Here is a 20,128-nt window from a genome sequence, read left to right as displayed (position 1 = left end):
AACTCGGAAAGAGGAAAACAATCAGATTCTATTTAGTCACCTCCAAAATGTTTTCTCAAAAATGTTTCTGTTTTGCGTTACGGTTGAACGAAATATACGAAACATTTTAAGTATTTACACTTTACAATTCCAACGAATTCTATGCTATATACGGGAAAGTCCTGACAAATTTCTATACGGGACGTCGAGCGGGTGAGTTGCAATTCGCTCGATATCCAGTTTTTGCGTTTACACCCATATGGAACGTTTAGTTCGCGGATACGTGTGCGCAAAGTTTGCTGATTGATACGCGAGCGAACGGGCGAGCGAGATGTTTTACTCACGAGAGATGTTAGCGGCATGTGTATTTGAATTAAATTATACAGCAATTAATTAAATTATAGCGATACATATTTCACCGCAGGGAGAGAAATGCGGCGTGTGTTTATTTTAATTAAACTCATTTTAAGTGAAAATAGTAGTACGAGAGCGGGCGGCGGGGATTACTCGCTCGAAAATTCGACAGGGCCGGTTCGCCATTTTTCAGCGCATTATTACTCGCGCAAAGCTTGAGTTACGTTCGTGCGATATTTCCTTCCGCGTTGCCGACGGCATCCATTTCCGTCGGGCGGCGGCGGCGGCCGAGAGAATTCGCCTACAATGTCGTGCGCGATTGCGTCTTCGATTATCGAATAAATAAATTCGCCGGCAGTCGCCCGAAGACGGTCTGTGTATTTTTCCCGGGCGGAACGCGTAATGCTCGCGCTGCACGTATACACACACGCGCACGCCGTATACACGCGCGCGTCGAATGTATCGCGTCTCGCCACCCCGTGACCGGCGAATTCCACGGCGACTGAATCATCGAAATGAAATATCATCGATCGCCATTCGAACGTCAATCTCCCGCGACCATCCATCGGAACGTGTACTTTTATTTGAAAGCCGTGACGCACCGTCGATGAATTATACGCAACGAGCGGTCACGTGAGCGGTCGTTACACGTGCATCCGAAGGAATGCGATAAGACCGTCTTCGTCGAAAATTCAACATTCAGCGACACATTCCACACGATCGACTCGACTTTCAGTTATTTATATCGACTCGTGTCATGAGTCGCGATGCGGCACGGATCGACGGTTCAAAGTCAGCGGGTTAAGAATCCGAAGGATTGTCGATAAGTCCGGAATCGAGAGTTGCGGCCCGAAACGTTAGATTGAAGTGGCAAGAATTATGAGCATCTCATGCGACGTCGAAAAGGCTTCATCCTATGTTTGGGGTAAGAAGGAGAGTCTCTATTGTTATCACAATGGGATATCCACGTCGTCATGCGGGATAACTTTGGACGTTCTAATTGGAATCTACGCTGTACATAAGCGAATCTCGAAAGAGTTCTACGCACTGCCTCGTGTTCCGTTGCTCTCCCACGCGACTACGAAATATCGACGTGCTAAAGTTCCGAGCTACCACAGAGCCGGAGATTAATATCCCACGTTCGTCGTGCGGCGGTGTTTCCAGTTGCGGCCAATTGGTAGCTGGTATTACACAGGCGGGACGACTGGCCGGCCGCTATCGCTGAATCGCTTGCGTAACGACGTTAAATCATTGCGATCGAATGCACGCACGCACAGACGGAAAAAATGCGCGGAGGGCGCAAAGAATAAAACACGTCGCGGAGGGAGAGAGAGAGAGAGAGAGAATAACTCGAGGGGAGACGCGCTGCATAATTTCAGCCGCTCCGCCACGTAGGAGCTCCGCGATAAATCTCGATCTCGTTCTCGGTCGAGGCGGAAATGCAACCCACGTGTATGTATGTACGTACGTCCGTTTGTCTGTTCGTCCGTCGCAGCGGTTTCAGCCGCTTCGACTCCACTCCTGGCGATTTAACGCGCGATATATCGTCCCCACATGTTATTCTGTTACACCGATATCTCTCGGCGAGCTACGCATGTGATGATAAACACAGTGTGCACGTGAAGTCTCTATTGATCGATGCCGAAACGCAAAATTGAGAGGATCACTCCCCCTCTCTTTCGGGTTGTTCGCAAATCCGACCGTTTCGAGGAGATAATTGTCCTCGCTCCCTTTCAAGTCGAATTAGTGAAAGTGATACTGATTGTATCATTAAAACAGTATTGTGCCCATAATCAGTGAGCTTACATGCGTAATGTTTAATGGAAACACTTTCCACTTGGCTCCTTCGTCGTATGCTTGACCGATTTCGAAATTTAGACCGAAGCGAATCAGATTTCACACTCGCGTTGGCCAATCGACCGGAATTTAGTTGCCGATAAGTCGGTGGTTTCTGCCATCTGTCTAGCTTCCTCTCACGTGAGAGGGAGAGAGAGAGAGAGAGAAAGAGAAAAAAGGAGGTCGACGAATAATTAATCTGTTCTGTCAACGACTCCGTTCACGGGCGCACACACGCGACCCTTGTTTATACGTAAATTCACATTCGAGCGGCTCAGGTTGAAAGCCGCGCAAACGAAAATGCGCGGCGCTCTTTTGTGCGAGCGGAAAAGCACGAGAAGCTGCGAAACTGTTTCGCGTTATAAATTTTTCGTAAGTCACTGTTATACGTATAAGCGACGGCGCGCAGTGCTTGCGTAATGCCACACGGGGTCATAACACCCCCACGGCCGCACACGCTGCTTTTTAATTACGCCAACTTTTGAAACGGCGCGATTGTGCCGTGAAAAGCGCGCGATTACACTGATGTTGAATATTTCTGTGCGATATCGTCCACCTTACCTGCTTCCCGGCGAGAAAAATCACCGTTCTCGGGGGCGAGTACTAATTCGCCTGTGATTTACGTAAAAACGAAATAGAATTCATAATAACGTTTATTGCGACTTGTTCGACTTGGTGAGAAGTACAAGTCAGTAAGAGCTGGCTCTGCGACTCGGCGATAAATTCACCGCGTCATTACAAAATTACGAGCGTAATACCCGTAATACCGGCAATGTTCGATTTTCGTCGCGCGTCAGCCGCGCGGTAAAACAAGCGGCGCAAGTTCATCCGCCGCCGAGGCGACGTCATCGGTCGCGTTTCCGCGCGAGATCGCGCGACCGGCAGCCGATCGTTTTAATTAAATCGTCGTCGCGCGGCCGCCTCCGCGGAAACTTCGACGACGAGCGGAGCGAAAAGTGCAAGGACAGATCGTAACGCGATAATAATTTATTCCAGGCACGTTGTTCGGCGAGTCGCGGAGCGATCGGGAGCAGGTGGGCGAAGGAAAAGAATCGAGACGCAGCAACGGCTGGAAGGACGAGAGGGCCGCGGAGAGCGCGCGGATCGCCAGCTGGACAGGTAAGAGAGAGAACCTGTTGAATTAATGTCACCCCTCTTAGCCTCTCAACCCCTCCGTCCGTTGGCCTCTCTCTCTCTCTCTCTCTCCCCCTCTCTCGCGCTTTCTCACTCGCTCTTACTCTATTTCTATTGCGCGTCGCACGCCCATACCGGATACGATCATTATTAATTTCGACGGGCGTAATGACGACGATGCGTAATGAAACGACGATTACCGACCATCGAAAGCCGTCGACGCGTGTTACCGCAGACGGAATGTTACTCGGTGTGTTTCCTGTAATTACCGCTGCAACCCGTCTGCGATCACGCTGCTCGCGCACGTACGACGCGTTTCCGCCGCGCGAGATCAGCGTGCACACGTTGTATGTAATTGAAATTGATCGAGAATTAACGTCGCCGACGGCGACGGCGGCGGTTTCTCGGAACAAAACATCGACGCAACCAGCGGAACCGGAGAAATGATCGGTTGGATGTGTAACTACCTGCCTAAAATCAGTCACGACTCTCTCTCTCTCTCTCTCTCTCTGTTCGACACGAACGAGTTTCGGACAGACTCAAGACGGGTTCTCGTCGTGAGACCGTCGCGGGCGCGAGTTTTTCTCGCGACGATGCGAGGGAAAGAGGAAACACTTTGGAGCGTTCATCGCCGGAGAAGCGAGTCTTTTTCCGCGAAGTAATGCTATAGAGATGCAATCTCGCAAATCGAGAACAATATTTGTTACTCGACTTAGCAGTGAGCAATTGCACGGAGAGGGAGAGAGAGAGAGAGAGAGGGGGAGGGAGAGAGTTCACGAATACGTAATCGCGAAGTTTCCTCGCCCCGAACGACGTGCGCGGCGGAATACTCTACTTCGTTAATTTAATTAGCTATTTTAGGGAAGCCGCGGGGGGCGAAGCCGTCTTCAAAATTTTCAACGCTATCGGCGAACTTTGCGGACGCCGCCGTGGAACTTACCGGCTTCTCTCCGCCTGATAATATAAACGCGGACAATGGTAGCATTTTTCGAAGTCGATAAGGGCGCGCGCGCGAGCGATGTATGGCGAGATTACTCGCCGTCAAAGAAGTATCTCCCTGCGGTGTGCGGCGGCATCGATTGCTTCGTCAGGTCGACGGATTTATATGAGTTTGGGGATCGTTAGCGTGCTGGACTAGATCGGCTTCGTTCGCCGCATAGTAACAGGAACGACCGAAACCCCGTCAGAGCGTCATCGTCCCACTTGGGAAATGAAAAGTGCTAGAATCGAGTGAACATGATTATCTTCCCAGCCTCTCAAATCGAGTAATATTTTCATCAATTTAAGAATATCTCGATGGCTTGTAGTTGATACTTACTCGAACGCCGTAATACCTTAATTCGTGAATGAATTACCGAATGAAAGTTTAAAGTGGTTCTAAATTTAAGGAAGTATTTACTAGAATTGTGTGATACTTCTTTTTCATCCTTTCATCCATCTGTTTCGTACTTATTTTTCAAGAGACCCAGTGGTTTTCGTTTAGAGTTTTCCGTCCAATAAATATCTGAAAATCAATTCTGATATTCTCAATATCATGGATTTAATGCTTATCGCAATTGTTTTACAAGTAAATGTCCACTTATAGAAAGAACATATCATACTGTGTATAGTCAATAATATTTCTGCTTCTAGTAAATATTTGCCGAGGAATATTGGAGTAAACGTTTTATTTGGATCGATTAAATATCACTGGAACGCTAGCACTTTTTTTCCAACGCACACACGCTCACACCGGGCTACTATCATTTCCGCATTGTGTAAAACGTTTCTAATTATCGATAATACTCATGACTATTTGCTTACGTTTGAAGTAATACGGTCCCGCTAATGAACAGTTTTTCATTAATAAATCAGATCGCGTTGCATTATTATTGAAATTATAAGCAGCTCATATAATGAGTGCCGATATCGTTATTAATATGAATCGTCCTCATTAGTAAACTAATTGAAACACGTGTTTACGTAATGCCGGCAGTGTCAGAAGGCAACGAATAACGATTGAACGGAAAAAAAAGTACGTCAATCTTACGGCGCGTTTCGTCATTTTCCGGCGCGAAACGGGCCGCGCTCGAGAGAACACGCGCTTCCTGAAGCTCCTGTATAAAAGTGAGCGGCGCAAGCGACCAGGAAGATGACGCCTTGATCCACCGAGTCGAAGCGTGGAATGGCCAGCGCCGTGCGTTCTCCGTCGCCAGCGAAATTTCGCGCGTAATAACTTTAGAGTAAGTTCGGGTCGGCGACACTCGACGACGACAACTTTCGGAAAATCGTTTAGCCCGAATGGCCGCACTAATGATACTTGACTTAGTGCCAAACGCAATTATGAACAAATAGTTATCCATTCGCAGCCGGCGGCCGCTGACTCTCTCGCGCGCGGAATCATCGCCGTAAATTCTCCAAGTCGAAATGTTCGTCCTATATTATATCTTATAATAGTAGAAGCTAAGGCAGCAGGAAATATTTAATTCGAATGATAGTAAGTGAAACTTGGCCTGAACATGAAGAAATTCTATATAGTTCCGCTATAAATATATTCATATTATTCAAGAATAATTTTCATGAATCGAGAGGAAGAAACGTTGAATAGGAAGAACGATATCTCTAAACTGATACAATTCTTAGTTTGAGAAGATACCGTTCTTTCTCTCCAATATTTCTCCCTCTCAAAATTCACGAGAATTATTCTCGAATAACAAGCCATCTTTAATGTAACTATGTAGGTTTCTTTTCATATAACAGCTAATTTTCCTTTCATATAAGATTATACATTCTCGCTCATACACGAATCTTGAATTGACACAAATTTTTTCTCGTGCAGAATTAAAGGTTCAAAAGAGAAATTAACAAATACAGCACATACTGGATTTTTCGCTAGTCTGTAGGCCGTCTGGACGCAAAATGTCTTTAAGAACGTCAAAGCAGCATCGAAACGTCGACTCGGGAGAAAGAGCAGGAAAACGGCGCTCCTCGCTTCTTCCTCGATGTCGCTTCCTCCGGCGTTCTCGCCGCCCACGACCGCGCATGGTGTTCTCCCGTCGCCCCCGACGTGCCAATCTTCCGACTTTGCGGCGTTAATCCGCGAGCCCGGCGCCAAATTCGGATTTACAACTGCGCGCGATATCTTGCGACGCCGGTGAATTGGCGCGAGATACGAGCGCGCCGACGCGCTCTCGCGCCTCCGCGCTGGCAAAATATTTCGACAAAATATATTCCGCCGCCCCCGAAGAATATTACTGGCGAATTTATCGCGCAGCCCCGCGAATTTTACAGCGCCGTTGGCCCGGAAACGTTTAAGCGAGACGCGTTTCGTAGGGAGGGGGGGGGGGGGGTGACCCGCGTGCTCGCGGCGGAAAATACGCTTATCCAATTACTTTATACGCCCGACCCCTGACATCCCCCCCCCCTCTCTCTCTCTTTTTCTCCGTCTCCCTCCGCTCTTCGTTCCGCAAAGTTGGCTCGAGATTTTTATCGGTACGCACGCGTATCAAGTGCGCTGCGCGTTTCTCCGCATGTGTGTGTGTGTATGTGTGTGTACGCTCGTCTGATTTTTTTTCTTTACATTTTTTTTTACCTTCCTCCCGAGAGAGATCACACTTTCGACCCCGCTTGCGAGAGATAGGCGCTATCTCTTCGAGTGGCCGGAATGCTGATACCTTCGCGGCTTAGCGCGATGGAATGCGAGCTTATCGCCGTACCAACTAACGCACATTCCGCGCCCGGTTATAATACATGTATTCACGATGCGCGCACACATAGAAGCGGCGACGCAAAGAATAGCGGGGAGCGCTCGTCCGCTCGCGCTCACTCTAAAAACACCAAGAAGGCAAATATTTACCGTAACACGTGCGTTCTTCTTTCCTGCCGGCCTCGTTCTGCATTTTGACACAGTCTCTCGCCAGGACTGTGTTTCCAGCCAGTCTTACGCCAGCGTTTGCGAGGACGTGCGCGGAGATACACGAAATGGAGATAAAGAGGGGACGAGTTGCGGAAAAACGTTGTCGACGGCGATACGTTTGTATTAAACGCAACGTTTGATTATCGAGGAACAGGTTGCCGTAACACATTGCCGCTTTTCCACGGGGACGCTCGAGTCGTGTCGCGACTCGACTGTTTACGCTCTCATAATCACGGGAATGTATAATGGCGTTATTGTTACGACGCGCGAGCCGCGTTTGTTATTTGACGCGGCAGTCTCACGCAGAGGCGCGCCGCGCGATTCTTTCGCTGCATTTCAGCGCGCACCGGCCCCGTTCGTTCGTTAAATCTCGTAACTAATTCGAGAGCGGGATTAAAATCGGAAATGTTCGATCGACTTTGAGCGTCGTTTAAGCTTTTATCCCAGTTACACTTTTCCTACCTTTGTTCCGTCCCTTTCTCGCGAGAACCTTACCCCCTCCTCTCGGGGGAATAATCTCTTCCTGTGCGTCATAGCAGAAATTGATTTCAGAATTAACGCGCCCTGGCGGTCACCGGTGACCGGCGCTATATCACTCGTCGGGTTATGCATTAAGATATGCACGTTTTAGACCATTTTTGTTGAACAAGGCAGCATATTAATAGCGTAATTTAATGTACTTGTATATACGAAATTTATCTCTGGCTGCAATAGTTCGATCGGGTTTATATTTTTTCACCTGACTGTACATAAATTCATACCACACGCGCAAGGATATATCAGCACGGAAAAGAAATCAGTATCAATTCAAGACTCACATTATCATATATATAAGCGAGAATATGTAATCTCTTATGTAAAGATAAAACTTGTTCTTACATGAAGAAATTCCACATAGAATTAAGAGGTAAATATATCGGACAGAAAGAACGATATCTCCAAACTAAGAATTGCATGAGTTTTAAAAAAATATTCTCCTCTTTCTATAAATTCGCAATTGGATTTTTGTATAATTATTGGAGATCAGCGCGGTGGAAATCAGTGCAATTAACATGTGTAAACGATAGGAAATCCGCCGTGTCTCGCGGCGATTGGTCGCGATCTTATTTCGCCTCGGGGCGTATTTACTTTGCAGGTATGTGCTTCACCTTTACCACCTTCCGTCTCCCGCCCAGCGCTGCAAATCAATTCTAATTTCGCGTGCAACATTTAAAATCGGTAAGCGCTGCTCGGCACTCCATTTGGCGGAAGCTCAGCCGGCGGATGCCATTGGGTGCATTACGAAAATATGCGTTCGGGGAAAATAGTTACGGCCGGCGGGCGGACTTTGTCCCTTCATTAAGGCATACCCGTCGCCGATAAGAATTTATCGTCGCTTCGTGATTCACCGTTTCCACGGAGATGATCGATAACGAGTAAATCGTGCCATTGTGCGACGACTTGGCGGAAACGACGTGCGGCACGTTCTGCGATGAAAAAAATCGGAAATTCTCGCGAGGAAGACCGACGAGCGAAGCGCGCGTACTCTTATTTTTTATTCGCAACTCCTGTCTCTTCATCTCCTCGCTCTGTCCTCTCTGACGTCTCTCAGAGTTCCACTTTTGAGTCTTCCCTTCTTTGGTATTTTTGCCGCTGACCTCGCTGAAATCAACCCGTCTCGACGAAGTTGCGTATGTACGCCGGTGACGTGCTTCTTACAATGTCAACTTCTCTTAACGATCTAACAATCTATCCTTCGTCTGATCTCTTATCAATTCTGATCGCGTCTAACATCCAACAACAGTCTTTAATCATCATCTTTATCGATTATTATTATTATTATTACCGTCAATTCGGCCGAGCGGCCGGCGGATCTCTCTCGACAGGTCCCTGCGCTCGATTTAGCCGCGGCGTCCTTTTGATCAAATTCGCCGGCTCGATTTGCACGAGCGCGTTTCCGAAAGTCTCTTTCGGGTCAGTGGAACGCACTCGCGGGCACTTTCTCTCTTTCCATTTCGGGACCACACGGCGAAGTGCAGGGCGCTCGCGCGTCACCGCAGCTCGTTAGGCGGCGATATTTTAATTAACGACGCCGCGATACGCATCGGGCGACGCACGACTGCGCGCGCGGTCGGAAGGAAAGAAGAAAGGGGGAGGGGAAAAAAGGAGAAGAGAGCACACCAGCAATTACCCGGTCGGCTTTTGCCGGGCGGCATCGATAAGAATGATAATTGACGTTAATTAATATCCAGGTCGCAGCCTTCTCACGGGACACGGTATCGCCGGTCGAAATAAGTTTCAATTACCGGCGACCGTCACGACCGTTGCGTCACTGCACGCACCGTGCGCGCTTTGCGTCTCCGGTCCTCCTCCTTCCTTCCCTGTCCCATCGCCAATTAAATTTGTCTCCTCGCCGCCGATCGATCGATCGTTAATCTCCCGCGCATCGACGTCGGGCGTGACATTAATCACTATTACTCGCGGCGGAATAGTCGTCATCCTCATCCTCCTGCTCGTCGTCGTCGTCGTCGGGACACGCGAAAGTTGACGCGCCGGTGATTCGTCTTAATTAACGATTATTCCATGGATCTGATTGCATTACCGTACTGAGAGCGCGTAACACGCGTCATTAAGGACCACCGCGCTGCGGTGGAATCGCTACGCAATTTGTTACTCGAATTTATTCACGGAAGGCGCGCAATTAGTCGCGCGGAGTTGCGCGCGCCCACGGAGTTTCGCTAGACGGTCGTGTGCTCTCTCTCTCTCTCTCACTCTCTCTCGTGCGCCGAACAATTTTAATGTCGAGCGTTTGCAAAAACGTGACGCTTGACGGAAAGGGAGAAATGTACACGTATGTGTATGTCGGGCGTGTCCGTTGACATTTACAAAATTCAATTTTGCGGCGAACTCTTATCGCTCGCTGCGATTTCATTCTCTTTCTCTCGATCTCGCTCTCTCTCTCTCTCTCTCTCTCTCTCTCTTTTTCTTCGCGTACGTGCGCAATTTTTTCCCGTGGAAAATGCTTGTTCGCGCTTCCGGAGGAATTCGCGAGCGTATTGACGTGAGTCACGTGACAGCGACGTAATCATAAGCGGGAAATCGACGAAAGGATAATTTTCCGCGTGAAGATAAACTTTATCGGAGCGTTGCGATCCGAATTGAAATATTCCCCGGAAACTGAGACTATGGTAAATCGTAAATGCCCGATTGTTGAAGCGGCGAACTGTTCAGCTACGGACAGCGATTACTGCGCGTTATCAACGGAAACGTCGTGCCGTGAAAACTCGCGGAATCACCCTCTTGGAACGAAAGCGCGCAGTTATTATTCTGAAATCGTGTTTCCCCGGCACGGGAACCTCTCGAATTACGTTTTACAGCTATTTTCTTTTCTATTTGCCGGATTTCGTTATGCCCAAAGTATGGCATACGCCGTTCCTTTATCTTTCCCACGTTCGTCGGAAAATCTCCCAAATTAAATTCCACATCTATCTTCCACCTTTTGCATTTGCCCGCTTCTTTTTTTATATTTGTCGTCGCGCACGTGTGACAGTTTCCTACCTTTTGCATGCGCACAACGCGTCGCGCGCAATCGAAACGCGAAACGCGAGCGAACGGCTTGTTTACGGCCGGAAGTTTTTATGCGTTCGAACGTAAAAACAAAAGTCGCCGTGAAAATGTAATTTTGTATCTCTCAAAGAACCGCGTCTCTGTTTGCGCTTTACGTACCGCGAGCGAGCGAACGAACGAACAAGCGGTCGGCCGAGCATCGCGGCATGAAGCGACGCACTGTGCGTAACAGCGAGGTCGCGCTTTACGAGGCCGCGTGTACGCGTATGTGCGTGAAAAGTTTCTCGCGCGCGTGTGTATTGGCCGCGCGGAACATAAAACGAGCCAGGCATCAGCTGGCCGCTACGATAAATGTCATAATACGTCTGCGACTATTGTGCGTTAACGTTACATTACGAGATGTCGGCGCGACGACGAGGCCACCGAGGCGAAATATCACGTGGCTCATGCATCATGCGAGCCACAGAGACTCGATTCCCTCTCCCTCTCTGTCTCCCTCTCTCTTTCTGTCTGTTTCCCTTTGTGAACCTTCAGCCCACCTCCGTGTAGAGCCAACATTTTCCAGAAATCATTTCCAACAAAAACAAACTGACTTCTGGAACTCGCTTCCACAGGTACGTAAAGAATATGTACAGTGAGAAATTTTCTTTTAAATGCGGCACATTTCGCATGTCCACTCGAGTTTTCGTTTTAATTCGACGCATGCTGAACAACGCAGGTTGAAAAGTAACACAAATAATATAGTGACAAAAATTAACAGAAAATTATATAATGCGATGTTGATGTGCGAAATATTCCTTTTGCCGTGTAGAGACTTAGGAGGTTCAATCCGAGAGCGAAAATAAACGCTTCTATCTATCGATTCCAGAGGGCAAATTTCTTTCAGTTTTATCGAGTTCGGAGAAATGATCTCTGTGCGTCGTTCAGATCCGTCAGAATACGAACGTGAACACGAAGATCCGCGACAAGATACAGACGATCTGGTCATCTACGCGTCGATTGTGTGCAATTACATTTCGGACTGCGGGTTCCGGAAAATCGAGAGTGAAATCGCGCGTGAAGAATCGCAGAATCGGAAGCGCGACGGGGTTTGCACGAGAACGCGCGCTGTCGCGTTGCTCGATCGGGCGTGGGAGTTCGCGCGTGCTTGTCGATTAAAATGCACCGGTTAGGTAACAGTTCGGACAGTTCGGGGACATTATTCTCGTGGCTGGCGGGCTCGGGTGGGAGAGATTCAGCCATCCTAATTTCGCAGTGGCAATTAGAAGCCAGCCGTGGAAACTTCGGACCGACCGGAATCAGGGAAGCGGCGTCTTACCGCAAAAATAAACCGCCGTTAATTACGAGCTAATGAGAGATCGCGGGCGGGCGGCCGCGCGCCGGGAAGCCGGCGGGAGAGGAAAAGTTCGGCTCGCTTCACGGAAGGTCGCCCACTTTCAGCAATTTGCGATCTGAATTCGTCGACTTTTCCGGCGTCTTGCTTCTCACTCTCCCCTCCCCCTCCCCTCTCTCTCTCCCTCTCTTTCACTCCTCGGAAAATTACGTAGCAATAATCTCGAGCTTCCCCGGGTCGTTCGTTAATTACGCTACTCGTCCCGAGGTTTATCGACGATAATCTCTTGTTATCGGTACCTCAGGCGTAATTTCGTAACGGATCCCTAAAAAAAGGGAGAGACAAAAAAAGAGAAGAAAAAAGGAAAAATGTATGACGGGCAGATAAAATTCATCAGCTTTTTTTTCCTTTCTCCTTAATTACCTTAAGGTCTCATTTGAACGAAACTCGGAATTATTCGATTCGTCGCCGAATCGGGGGACGTTAAAAGCGGAAGCGCCGGCGATCCGTTCACCGTTATTTCATGAGGGCACGAAGAGAGAGAGAGAGAGAGAGAGAGAGAGGGAGGGAGATGTTGACAAAAAAGACATTTGAATAGCACCGGGTGGGCGGAGTTGGGTAAACACGAGATCAACAAGCTGATGAATGTCTCCCGGCTGTCCGCGTATTGCAGTACCCGAGTAAAAAAGGAGGAAGGAAAAGAAAATTGCACGGCGAACCGAGAAAAAAAAAGTCCCGCTATCATTAATCATCGCGGGCTAAGATCGCGCGATCGCGCGCGCCGGCGCACGCAAGCTGAAACAAGTCGCGCAACAAAGCGGCAGACGCCCCACCGGCTAATGGCGAAACAGGTTAACCGATCTCGGACTCGTTATCGCCGTCTCGTAAATTGCCTCGTTACGAGTGCATCTGTAATCGCGCGTTATCGTCAGCCGTGCTCTCCTTCTCTCCCTCTCTCCCCCTCTTTCTCGCTCGAGCGAGAATCTTCGGGCGCCGAACAAACCTCTATTAATAAGCGATTGCGGGCGCGATTAGCCCAATTCGAATATTAATTACAGGACGCGCCGATCGGAGATTTTTCATTCTCTTTCGAGAGGGAGAAAGATAGAGAGGGAAGAATGGGGAGCAAAGGGAGAATCTCATTGGAAAGATCGAGAAGTGGCTCACCCAAATAGGAAATGGCACGATTTAACACGATGTTATATAATTTAATGCGAACGAAATAGCGCGTAACCTTATAACAGCAAGGAACGTGAGAGAAAAGCTTCAGTCGAATGTGTCACTCTCTAGACGTTTTTCATACGTTTTAAAATAACACACTTGGATTTGCAGTGTACACGGACCGAAATATTCTGCTGAGTGAATTTATCCTTAAGACACGTTGACTTGATGTTAGAACGAAATAGTATTTTTGCTACATTTACCGAATCGTTCTTACAAAATAATATGTAGACTCAACAAAATAACTCAGCAGTTTTACCGCATAATAACTGACAGATTTTGCTGCGGCAGTATCAGATTTGCTGTGCCGGCAAATTACTTTTCCCCGTTTATAGTTATTTTCGGTTTCATATGTCTTATTTTATGATTTCAATTATAAACATAATAGCAGTAATATGCATGTAAGATTATTATCGTCGACATTATAATAACACTTAGTAGGGAAATAGTCCCGATTATAATTCTTTCGCGACGACAGTTATAATTACATTATCAGTACCGGATATATTTTTCTCTGAGCGCGGCAAGTCCGAACATCACGCGCCATTTCGCGAGTGCCGCTAAGGTTTCGCGCGAACGATGTTTTCGCAGTCCCGGATGAATCGAAGAGTACGTGTCAACGCGCGCGCATGTTTCGTTTGAAATTCCACGTGGACGTCCGACCGCGTTGCGGGGAGCGATTGCCGATGATTCACTGTCCATATCGTCTCTCTTAATATTGACCATGGCAAAATAACGAACGAGAGCGCACGGCAGTATCAATATAAATGTTGACGCAGCGGTAATGTACATCACATTCGATCGTTCACGCTCCGCGATTACGTTGGCTCCGCCAACGTTCGTCGTATCTCATCGCTGTAAAAAACGGCCGAGGAATTGTAAGTAAAAATTGGGGGAAAGGAGAGGGTAGGGGGGAGGGGTCGATTCCTCAATTAATTTCAGGTAGAGGCGGCGTCTGACTTTCGTCTTCGGCGCGAAAGTTTCCTCGATGTTCTCCGCTATCAGACGGAAACACCGTCGCCGACGCTCGCTCGCTCGTACGTTCGTTCGGTCGGCCGCTCTCGTTTGCTCCATTTCGCGAATTTCGCGTCTTTGCGCAGCTGCTGGCCATTTTCGGGCGCGCGCCAGCGAGTTCAAGGAAGCGGCGCACCGTTAGGCAAATATTTTATTAGAACGCCGGCGCACTGTCGGCACTCGTACATTTACATACATTATAATAAGCAAACAGGACGAGTGTAATGCCGTTTGTTTGTTTTCGGCATAATTAGCGGATAGTAAAACCGAGCTTTCGCAATCCGTTAAAGTCTTCGCTAATTGAGAGATCACCTCCGACCTCCGGGTAGTCCGCTTCCTGGAAACATCTTCGGAGAGAGCGACCCAAGAGAGAGAGGAAGAAAGAAAGATAGATAAAGAGCGGTGCAACGGACCCGCTCGGACTCGGAATTGCATCAACACGAATACCGATCGGTGGCGCGGTAATATTTTCAGTATCGCGAAATCTCGACGTGCGCGAGAATATTTTAACCGTGAAATTGCTAATGCCCTGTTAATTTCATTTTCACCGTCAAAGGCGCGCGTGCGTCCGACGGTTTTATCCGAGTTATACAATTAATATTTGTTGAATTTCGAAGTGGAAACTATCTCGGCAATGTTGATATATTCATATTCGACGGTTTAGCGAATTAATCCGGGGGGTATCCCAGTCAGCGCGATTCTCGTGTAGCCAAAGTCCGCAAAGACCTTTCACATCGGCGGGTGAGAGAAGAGAAGGGGTCGGAGGGGGCGGGGAGACGGTCGCCGTTTTCGTCGCGACGTGACGCGCGGAGGGATGATTTACAATGGATCGTTACCTGGCTCGCTCCTGGCGTAACTGCCGATTAAACTTGCCCCGCCGGGTCCCCGGATATAAAGAGGGTTTACGCGAGAGGCACGGCGAAGGACGCGCTTCTCTTCGGCTGTCGCTCGTTCGAGCAACAAAATGCGAGGTCGCCGTCGAGTCCGCGAGCAAATTAGCCGACACGTCGCGGACGTCATTGTGCCCGCAGGCTTTCGTCCTTTTTCGCGTTACACCCACGAGGAGGAGAGGCCACGTTTCCTTTTGGCATTGAGACGCGGATGACTCGCGCGTGTACTCGAGTCGCGGCGAGCCAAGTATGGCAGTCGACGGCGCCCGCTCGCTCATGTAGGCTAAAACCGCCGCGGATGCCATTCTCGCGCGTGCCTTTCGAATGATGATGATCCCGTTCGTTTCCCGCCGCCGCGGCGATTTATCGCTCGTGACGCTTCGCCGTTTTTGCCCGCGAAAAAGCGACCGCTCACCACGCGAATCGCGTCCGGAGAAGAGAGAGAGGAAGCTTGTCATTTTTCATTATCGCCGTGTCATGCCCGCCGCGAGTCGCGCCGACGACGTGCGGACGGCTGAACGCGGCGGGGAATTATTGCGAAATTGTTATGTCATTGATCGCTCTCTCTCTCTCTCTCTCTCTCTTTCGGGGAACATTAAAGGAACGTCAGAACGCGCGCCGCTCTTGGACCGGTTCATTAGCGAATGATTAACTCATTAGTGCGCGGCGGACCTTGCAGGAGGCTCCTAATTGGTTCTCCTTTTGTATGGTGGTATTATTGTATAGATATATTATACAAGATGCCCCGCTGTATAAGTGGCCTCTTTTATAATAATAATGTGTCTCTTTGCTGGACGCTGATAATTGCAGAATCTAAGGGGCATTAAAGACACGCTATGTTGAGAACGATTAAAAGGCGTGGCAGCAGCTGTATAGCTGCTTTTATTATCTTGCCTAAATAAGTGAATAATGATATTTAGTAATTAAGATATTTAATATCCAACGGCGCTTCTCTATCACCGACGTAATCCGTTGCCGAATTCGCGACTTTCGAAAACTCATCGATTTATCACGATGTATTATCCCATCTATGATCCGAAATATACAAATCGCGGTAAACGCAGAGAAAGATAGAATCCCGCGTAATAGAGAACTTTTACGTTCTCTCGTCGATATTATCACGGCAATTTCCCGTCCCGAATATAAGCGCGCAGAGGCAGAAAGAGACAGAGAGAAAGAGAGAGTGTGAAAACAAGAGAGTGAGAGAGAGAGAGGAGAGAGAAAGGAAGGCTCGAAAATTTTACGGGCCACCGAAGCCGCGGGCGTCGTCGGGCCGAGTCTCGATTAAAGCGTTCCGCCGGCTTATGAAGCGCATCGACTTCCACCCTGAAATACGATTCCCGGGGGCGGAAAATGGACCTTTTCCCCTTTCTTACGGCTCTTCACCCGAGGAGTAATCGACCCGCCGTAGATTCCGATTCTTCCTCCTCGGGCCGGCCGTGGGCTGTTCGGAGCGTGCGAGCCGCGCAACCGTAAAATGGCTGTAATTAAAATGGATGTAATCGCCACGGTGTTGAAAAGGAGCTACATACGTGGGTGCTACACGAATATCATCCAGCGCACGCGAAGCTTTGTCCACGGCGGCCGCCCGGACGCACGCACGTCCACTCGCACTCACGCACACACAGACTTCTTGTTAGCACGAGACTCGGGAAATAGTTTCGTTTTATCCATTTAAGCAATTTCGTTGTTCTCCCGCGCTCCATTGCCTTCGCATTCACCGGGTAATATTTTAACATCATCGCCGGAGCGCTGGGTGAGGAACTTTTTCATGACCGTTAATTCGAATGGATTTCCACGGTACGTTAACGTTAAATGCGAGAATGCGGAGAATAATCGGAAATCGTCCGGACGATCGGAAAGTAACTCGCATAGAAATTCTCCCGGATTCTCCTGTACAGAGTGTCCGGGAAGTTTCGACGGCCATATGCAGGTAGAGCGGGTTTAATCGAACAGAGAAAAGTCCTCTACCATTTTTTCAAACTGCGCAAAATTTCGAGTTTATTAATGATTGAAAACGGCCATGTGCAGAGACTCCTTTAATTAATAACTGTTACGTCCCGGACGCGGATGTTGGGTTATTGAAAGACACGGAATCGCGCCGCGAACGCGAGGCTTTGGGTGGAGTATAAATGTCCTTTTTGGGTCAATGGATTTACCCCGGGATGGACGAGGCTGTGTGAATGCTGTTGTGGGTGTGGATGAGCGCGTATGTACGTGTGTGTGTGAGATTGAAGGAAGTTGATAGACAAAAAAGTTGCAAGAATTAAATTTATTTAAGTCGTACTCGAAGTAGAATCCGAGAAAGAGTCGCGAGGGCGAGAGTCACGCTCGGCTTCCCGCGTCACCCTTTTATAGGTAGGTGATGAGACATCCCCGCGCAGGTTCCTCATCACCCAATCAGGAGTAAGGTACATTTCACGCCATCAGAAATGAGTCATATGGGTTTATCTTGCAGTTCATTACAACTGTTATTCTTTCGGCGCTATGGCTGCCGACTGCTTTATCCGAAGCGATGATCTGATACCTCGGGGTATGTCTACCCAGAAGATATCATTTGACACTCGATATTCTTTCGGCGCTATCGCTGCCGATTGCTTCATCCGAAGCAATGATCTAATACCTCGGGGTATCCCTAACCAGAAGATATTGTTTAACACGCAAATGGCTGCATGAGCGAGTAGACTAGACATTCGATGGCGAATTATAATTTAGTGCAGGAAAGATTGTTTGGCGTGCAAAACGTTACGCGAACGTAACATAACTCGAAAATTTGCGTGTTATTTGCAAAATGTTTGCGACCGCACGGAAATTGTGATCCGCGAATTCCTTTCTGTTAATTATCTCATTGACGATCGATATTAACCGCCGACGAAATGTGTTTTTTTTCGCGTCGACGAAAGTTCGCGTTTGTTCCGGCAGCGGCGGCTTTCGTAATCGACGATAACCCGCCGACACGCACGTGCGAGCGAGTCGACCACGCATGTGGTGTTTTACGATAGCAGCTTTCGGCGAGCTGGCTCGGGGAATCGGATCCGAGACAGAAGGGAAGAAGGTGAATTACCATGCAGGTACCTTCAGGGTGGCCGAGAATATTCTTCGTGATTTATTGACGACGTAAATCCGCGGCAACGCGAGGGGTGCAGCAGCGGACGCGAAGGAAAGACGACGGGCCGAGAGTGAAATGGGAAAGGAGGGACGAGACGATAGCTAGTAGGAGAAAGAAGGAAGAGAAAGAGAGAGAGAGAGATAGAGAGACGGGAAATCTTTTACCGAAGGACCCGCTTCCTCTTTGCACTCGCTACAGAAAGAGACCATTATGAGGATCCGCGAGGGAAAAGATTCACGACTGTCCCGCGAATATATTGTTAAGATGCAGGCGAGTGCGCACCCACGATAAAAGGACGACGCGAAAGTTGGCAGGAAATGAGGAAACACGTTTTCTATACGCTCCGTGGTCGCGGAAGTTCGCGTCCTAGAAACGGTGGGTAAGGATATCGATAAAAGGACTCCTAATTAGAGTGAAAATATGACTTGCGCGATAAATGAGAAAAAGGGGCGTTATCAGCAACGTGCGAGAAAGAGTCCTGAAAAGATACAAAGCGATTTTGCATTTCTTGATTTGTCTTTGTTATGTATCATACGTGCAATCGGGTATTAATTACTCGTAGGTGTGACAACGTCCGCCGAGATAACCCTTCCCCTCCTATATACTTGATAGAAAATTGAGTGAAGATACATAATTAGGCGTTATTCGTGTGCTCTTCGGAAATGAAATGCAACAGTTTTGTGCTTCATTCGTTACGGCAAAAGACAGAATTTTTAATGGGGGGCTGGGTGGAATTTCCAAATGGAATTTTTCTTGGTAAACAGCATTATTGGACGTACAACTGTTATTTTGCCTTTGCAGCTTCTTCCTTATCGACTCTTTTTAAAAGCTTCAAATCCGATTGTAGCCCTTCCAACATCGAGAAAAGAATATAAAGATAAAAAGATAAGATAAAAGATAAGATAAAAGAAGACAAAGAAGGAAGGAATATAAAATTTTTTTAACCCCCCTTCCCGCCGTAAAAGATTCGTGATGATGTCTTAATATTTTATTAACCTGTTTATTATTTACCACATTAAACATGTTGCCTACTCATGTTAATTATGTAATGTTTGCTTATCGCATACATTCTATTTGCAGTCGAGCAGTTTACGTGATTAATACACATGATTTGGGCTTAGGGAAATATTAAATGCATATGGGATATATCGGGGGAGATATTCTGAATATTAAATAATCCCGAAATATTGATCTCTAAACACTTTCTTAAGACTTCACGCTACACGACGAAAACGTCGGGGACCATTTGTAATAGTTCCAGGTGGAACAGATAGAACTATCTGAATGCTAATATCTCGGGCTGGTCCTCTTCAAGTTCGGCAGAGAATTTGCGGGATCGGTGCGGAAGCGAAATTTCGGAATTTTATTCTAACGCTACGCAGCGTTTTCGCGAGCCGAGCGTTTTCGAAGGAAGGGGGGAAAAAGAAGAAATCGCCGTCGAGGACCGTCGTAATTCAGAATTGGCGAACCGTCGCGGCGCGCCTGGATGTTCTCCGTGCCCGGGAAAAATGGCAGAACTCGAAGAAGAGTTACCGTCCGGTATCTCCGCCGTCGTAAGAGGCAAGCGACGGACGGGGGCGGCTAACACCGTTGCCGTCGTAACGGAGAGCGACGGAGAAGCTCGGGAAAGTAATCTGTTCCACTTTTCACCCTTAACCAGCCTAGTGACTGGAGACCGCCGGAGGGGGGGGGGGAGGAATTTACGGAGCCTTCTACATGCTCCGCGTCTCGCTGGACTAGATTGAAAGCGAGTCTTACGTAGCGGATACGAGAATTCACGGCGCGATTATTCGCGATATATCCTCTCTTCGGATTCA

General features: G+C 48.2%; 1 protein-coding gene across 1 annotated transcript in view; it reads left to right on the top strand.

Annotated features, from left to right (window-relative positions):
- Positions 1-3,165: 3,165 nt before the first annotated feature.
- LOC106745123 (kielin/chordin-like protein) overlaps positions 3,166-20,128 on the top strand; it is a gene marked incomplete at its 5' end in the record, with an annotated part of 128,850 nt that continues 111,887 nt past the window's right edge. Inside the window, one exon of the mRNA XM_014620407.1 lies at positions 3,166-3,288. Coding sequence (XP_014475893.1) covers positions 3,166-3,288 — 123 coding nt within the window. The remainder of the gene's footprint in view (positions 3,289-20,128) is intronic.

Source organism: Dinoponera quadriceps, unplaced genomic scaffold (assembly GCF_001313825.1).
Source record: "Dinoponera quadriceps isolate SergipeBrazil2010 unplaced genomic scaffold, ASM131382v1 scaffold1425, whole genome shotgun sequence".
In the NCBI taxonomy this organism is placed as follows: Eukaryota; Metazoa; Arthropoda; class Insecta; order Hymenoptera; family Formicidae; genus Dinoponera; species Dinoponera quadriceps.
The sequence above is the reverse complement of the archived record's forward strand: the minus strand, read 5'-3'. Positions and strand labels throughout refer to the sequence as shown.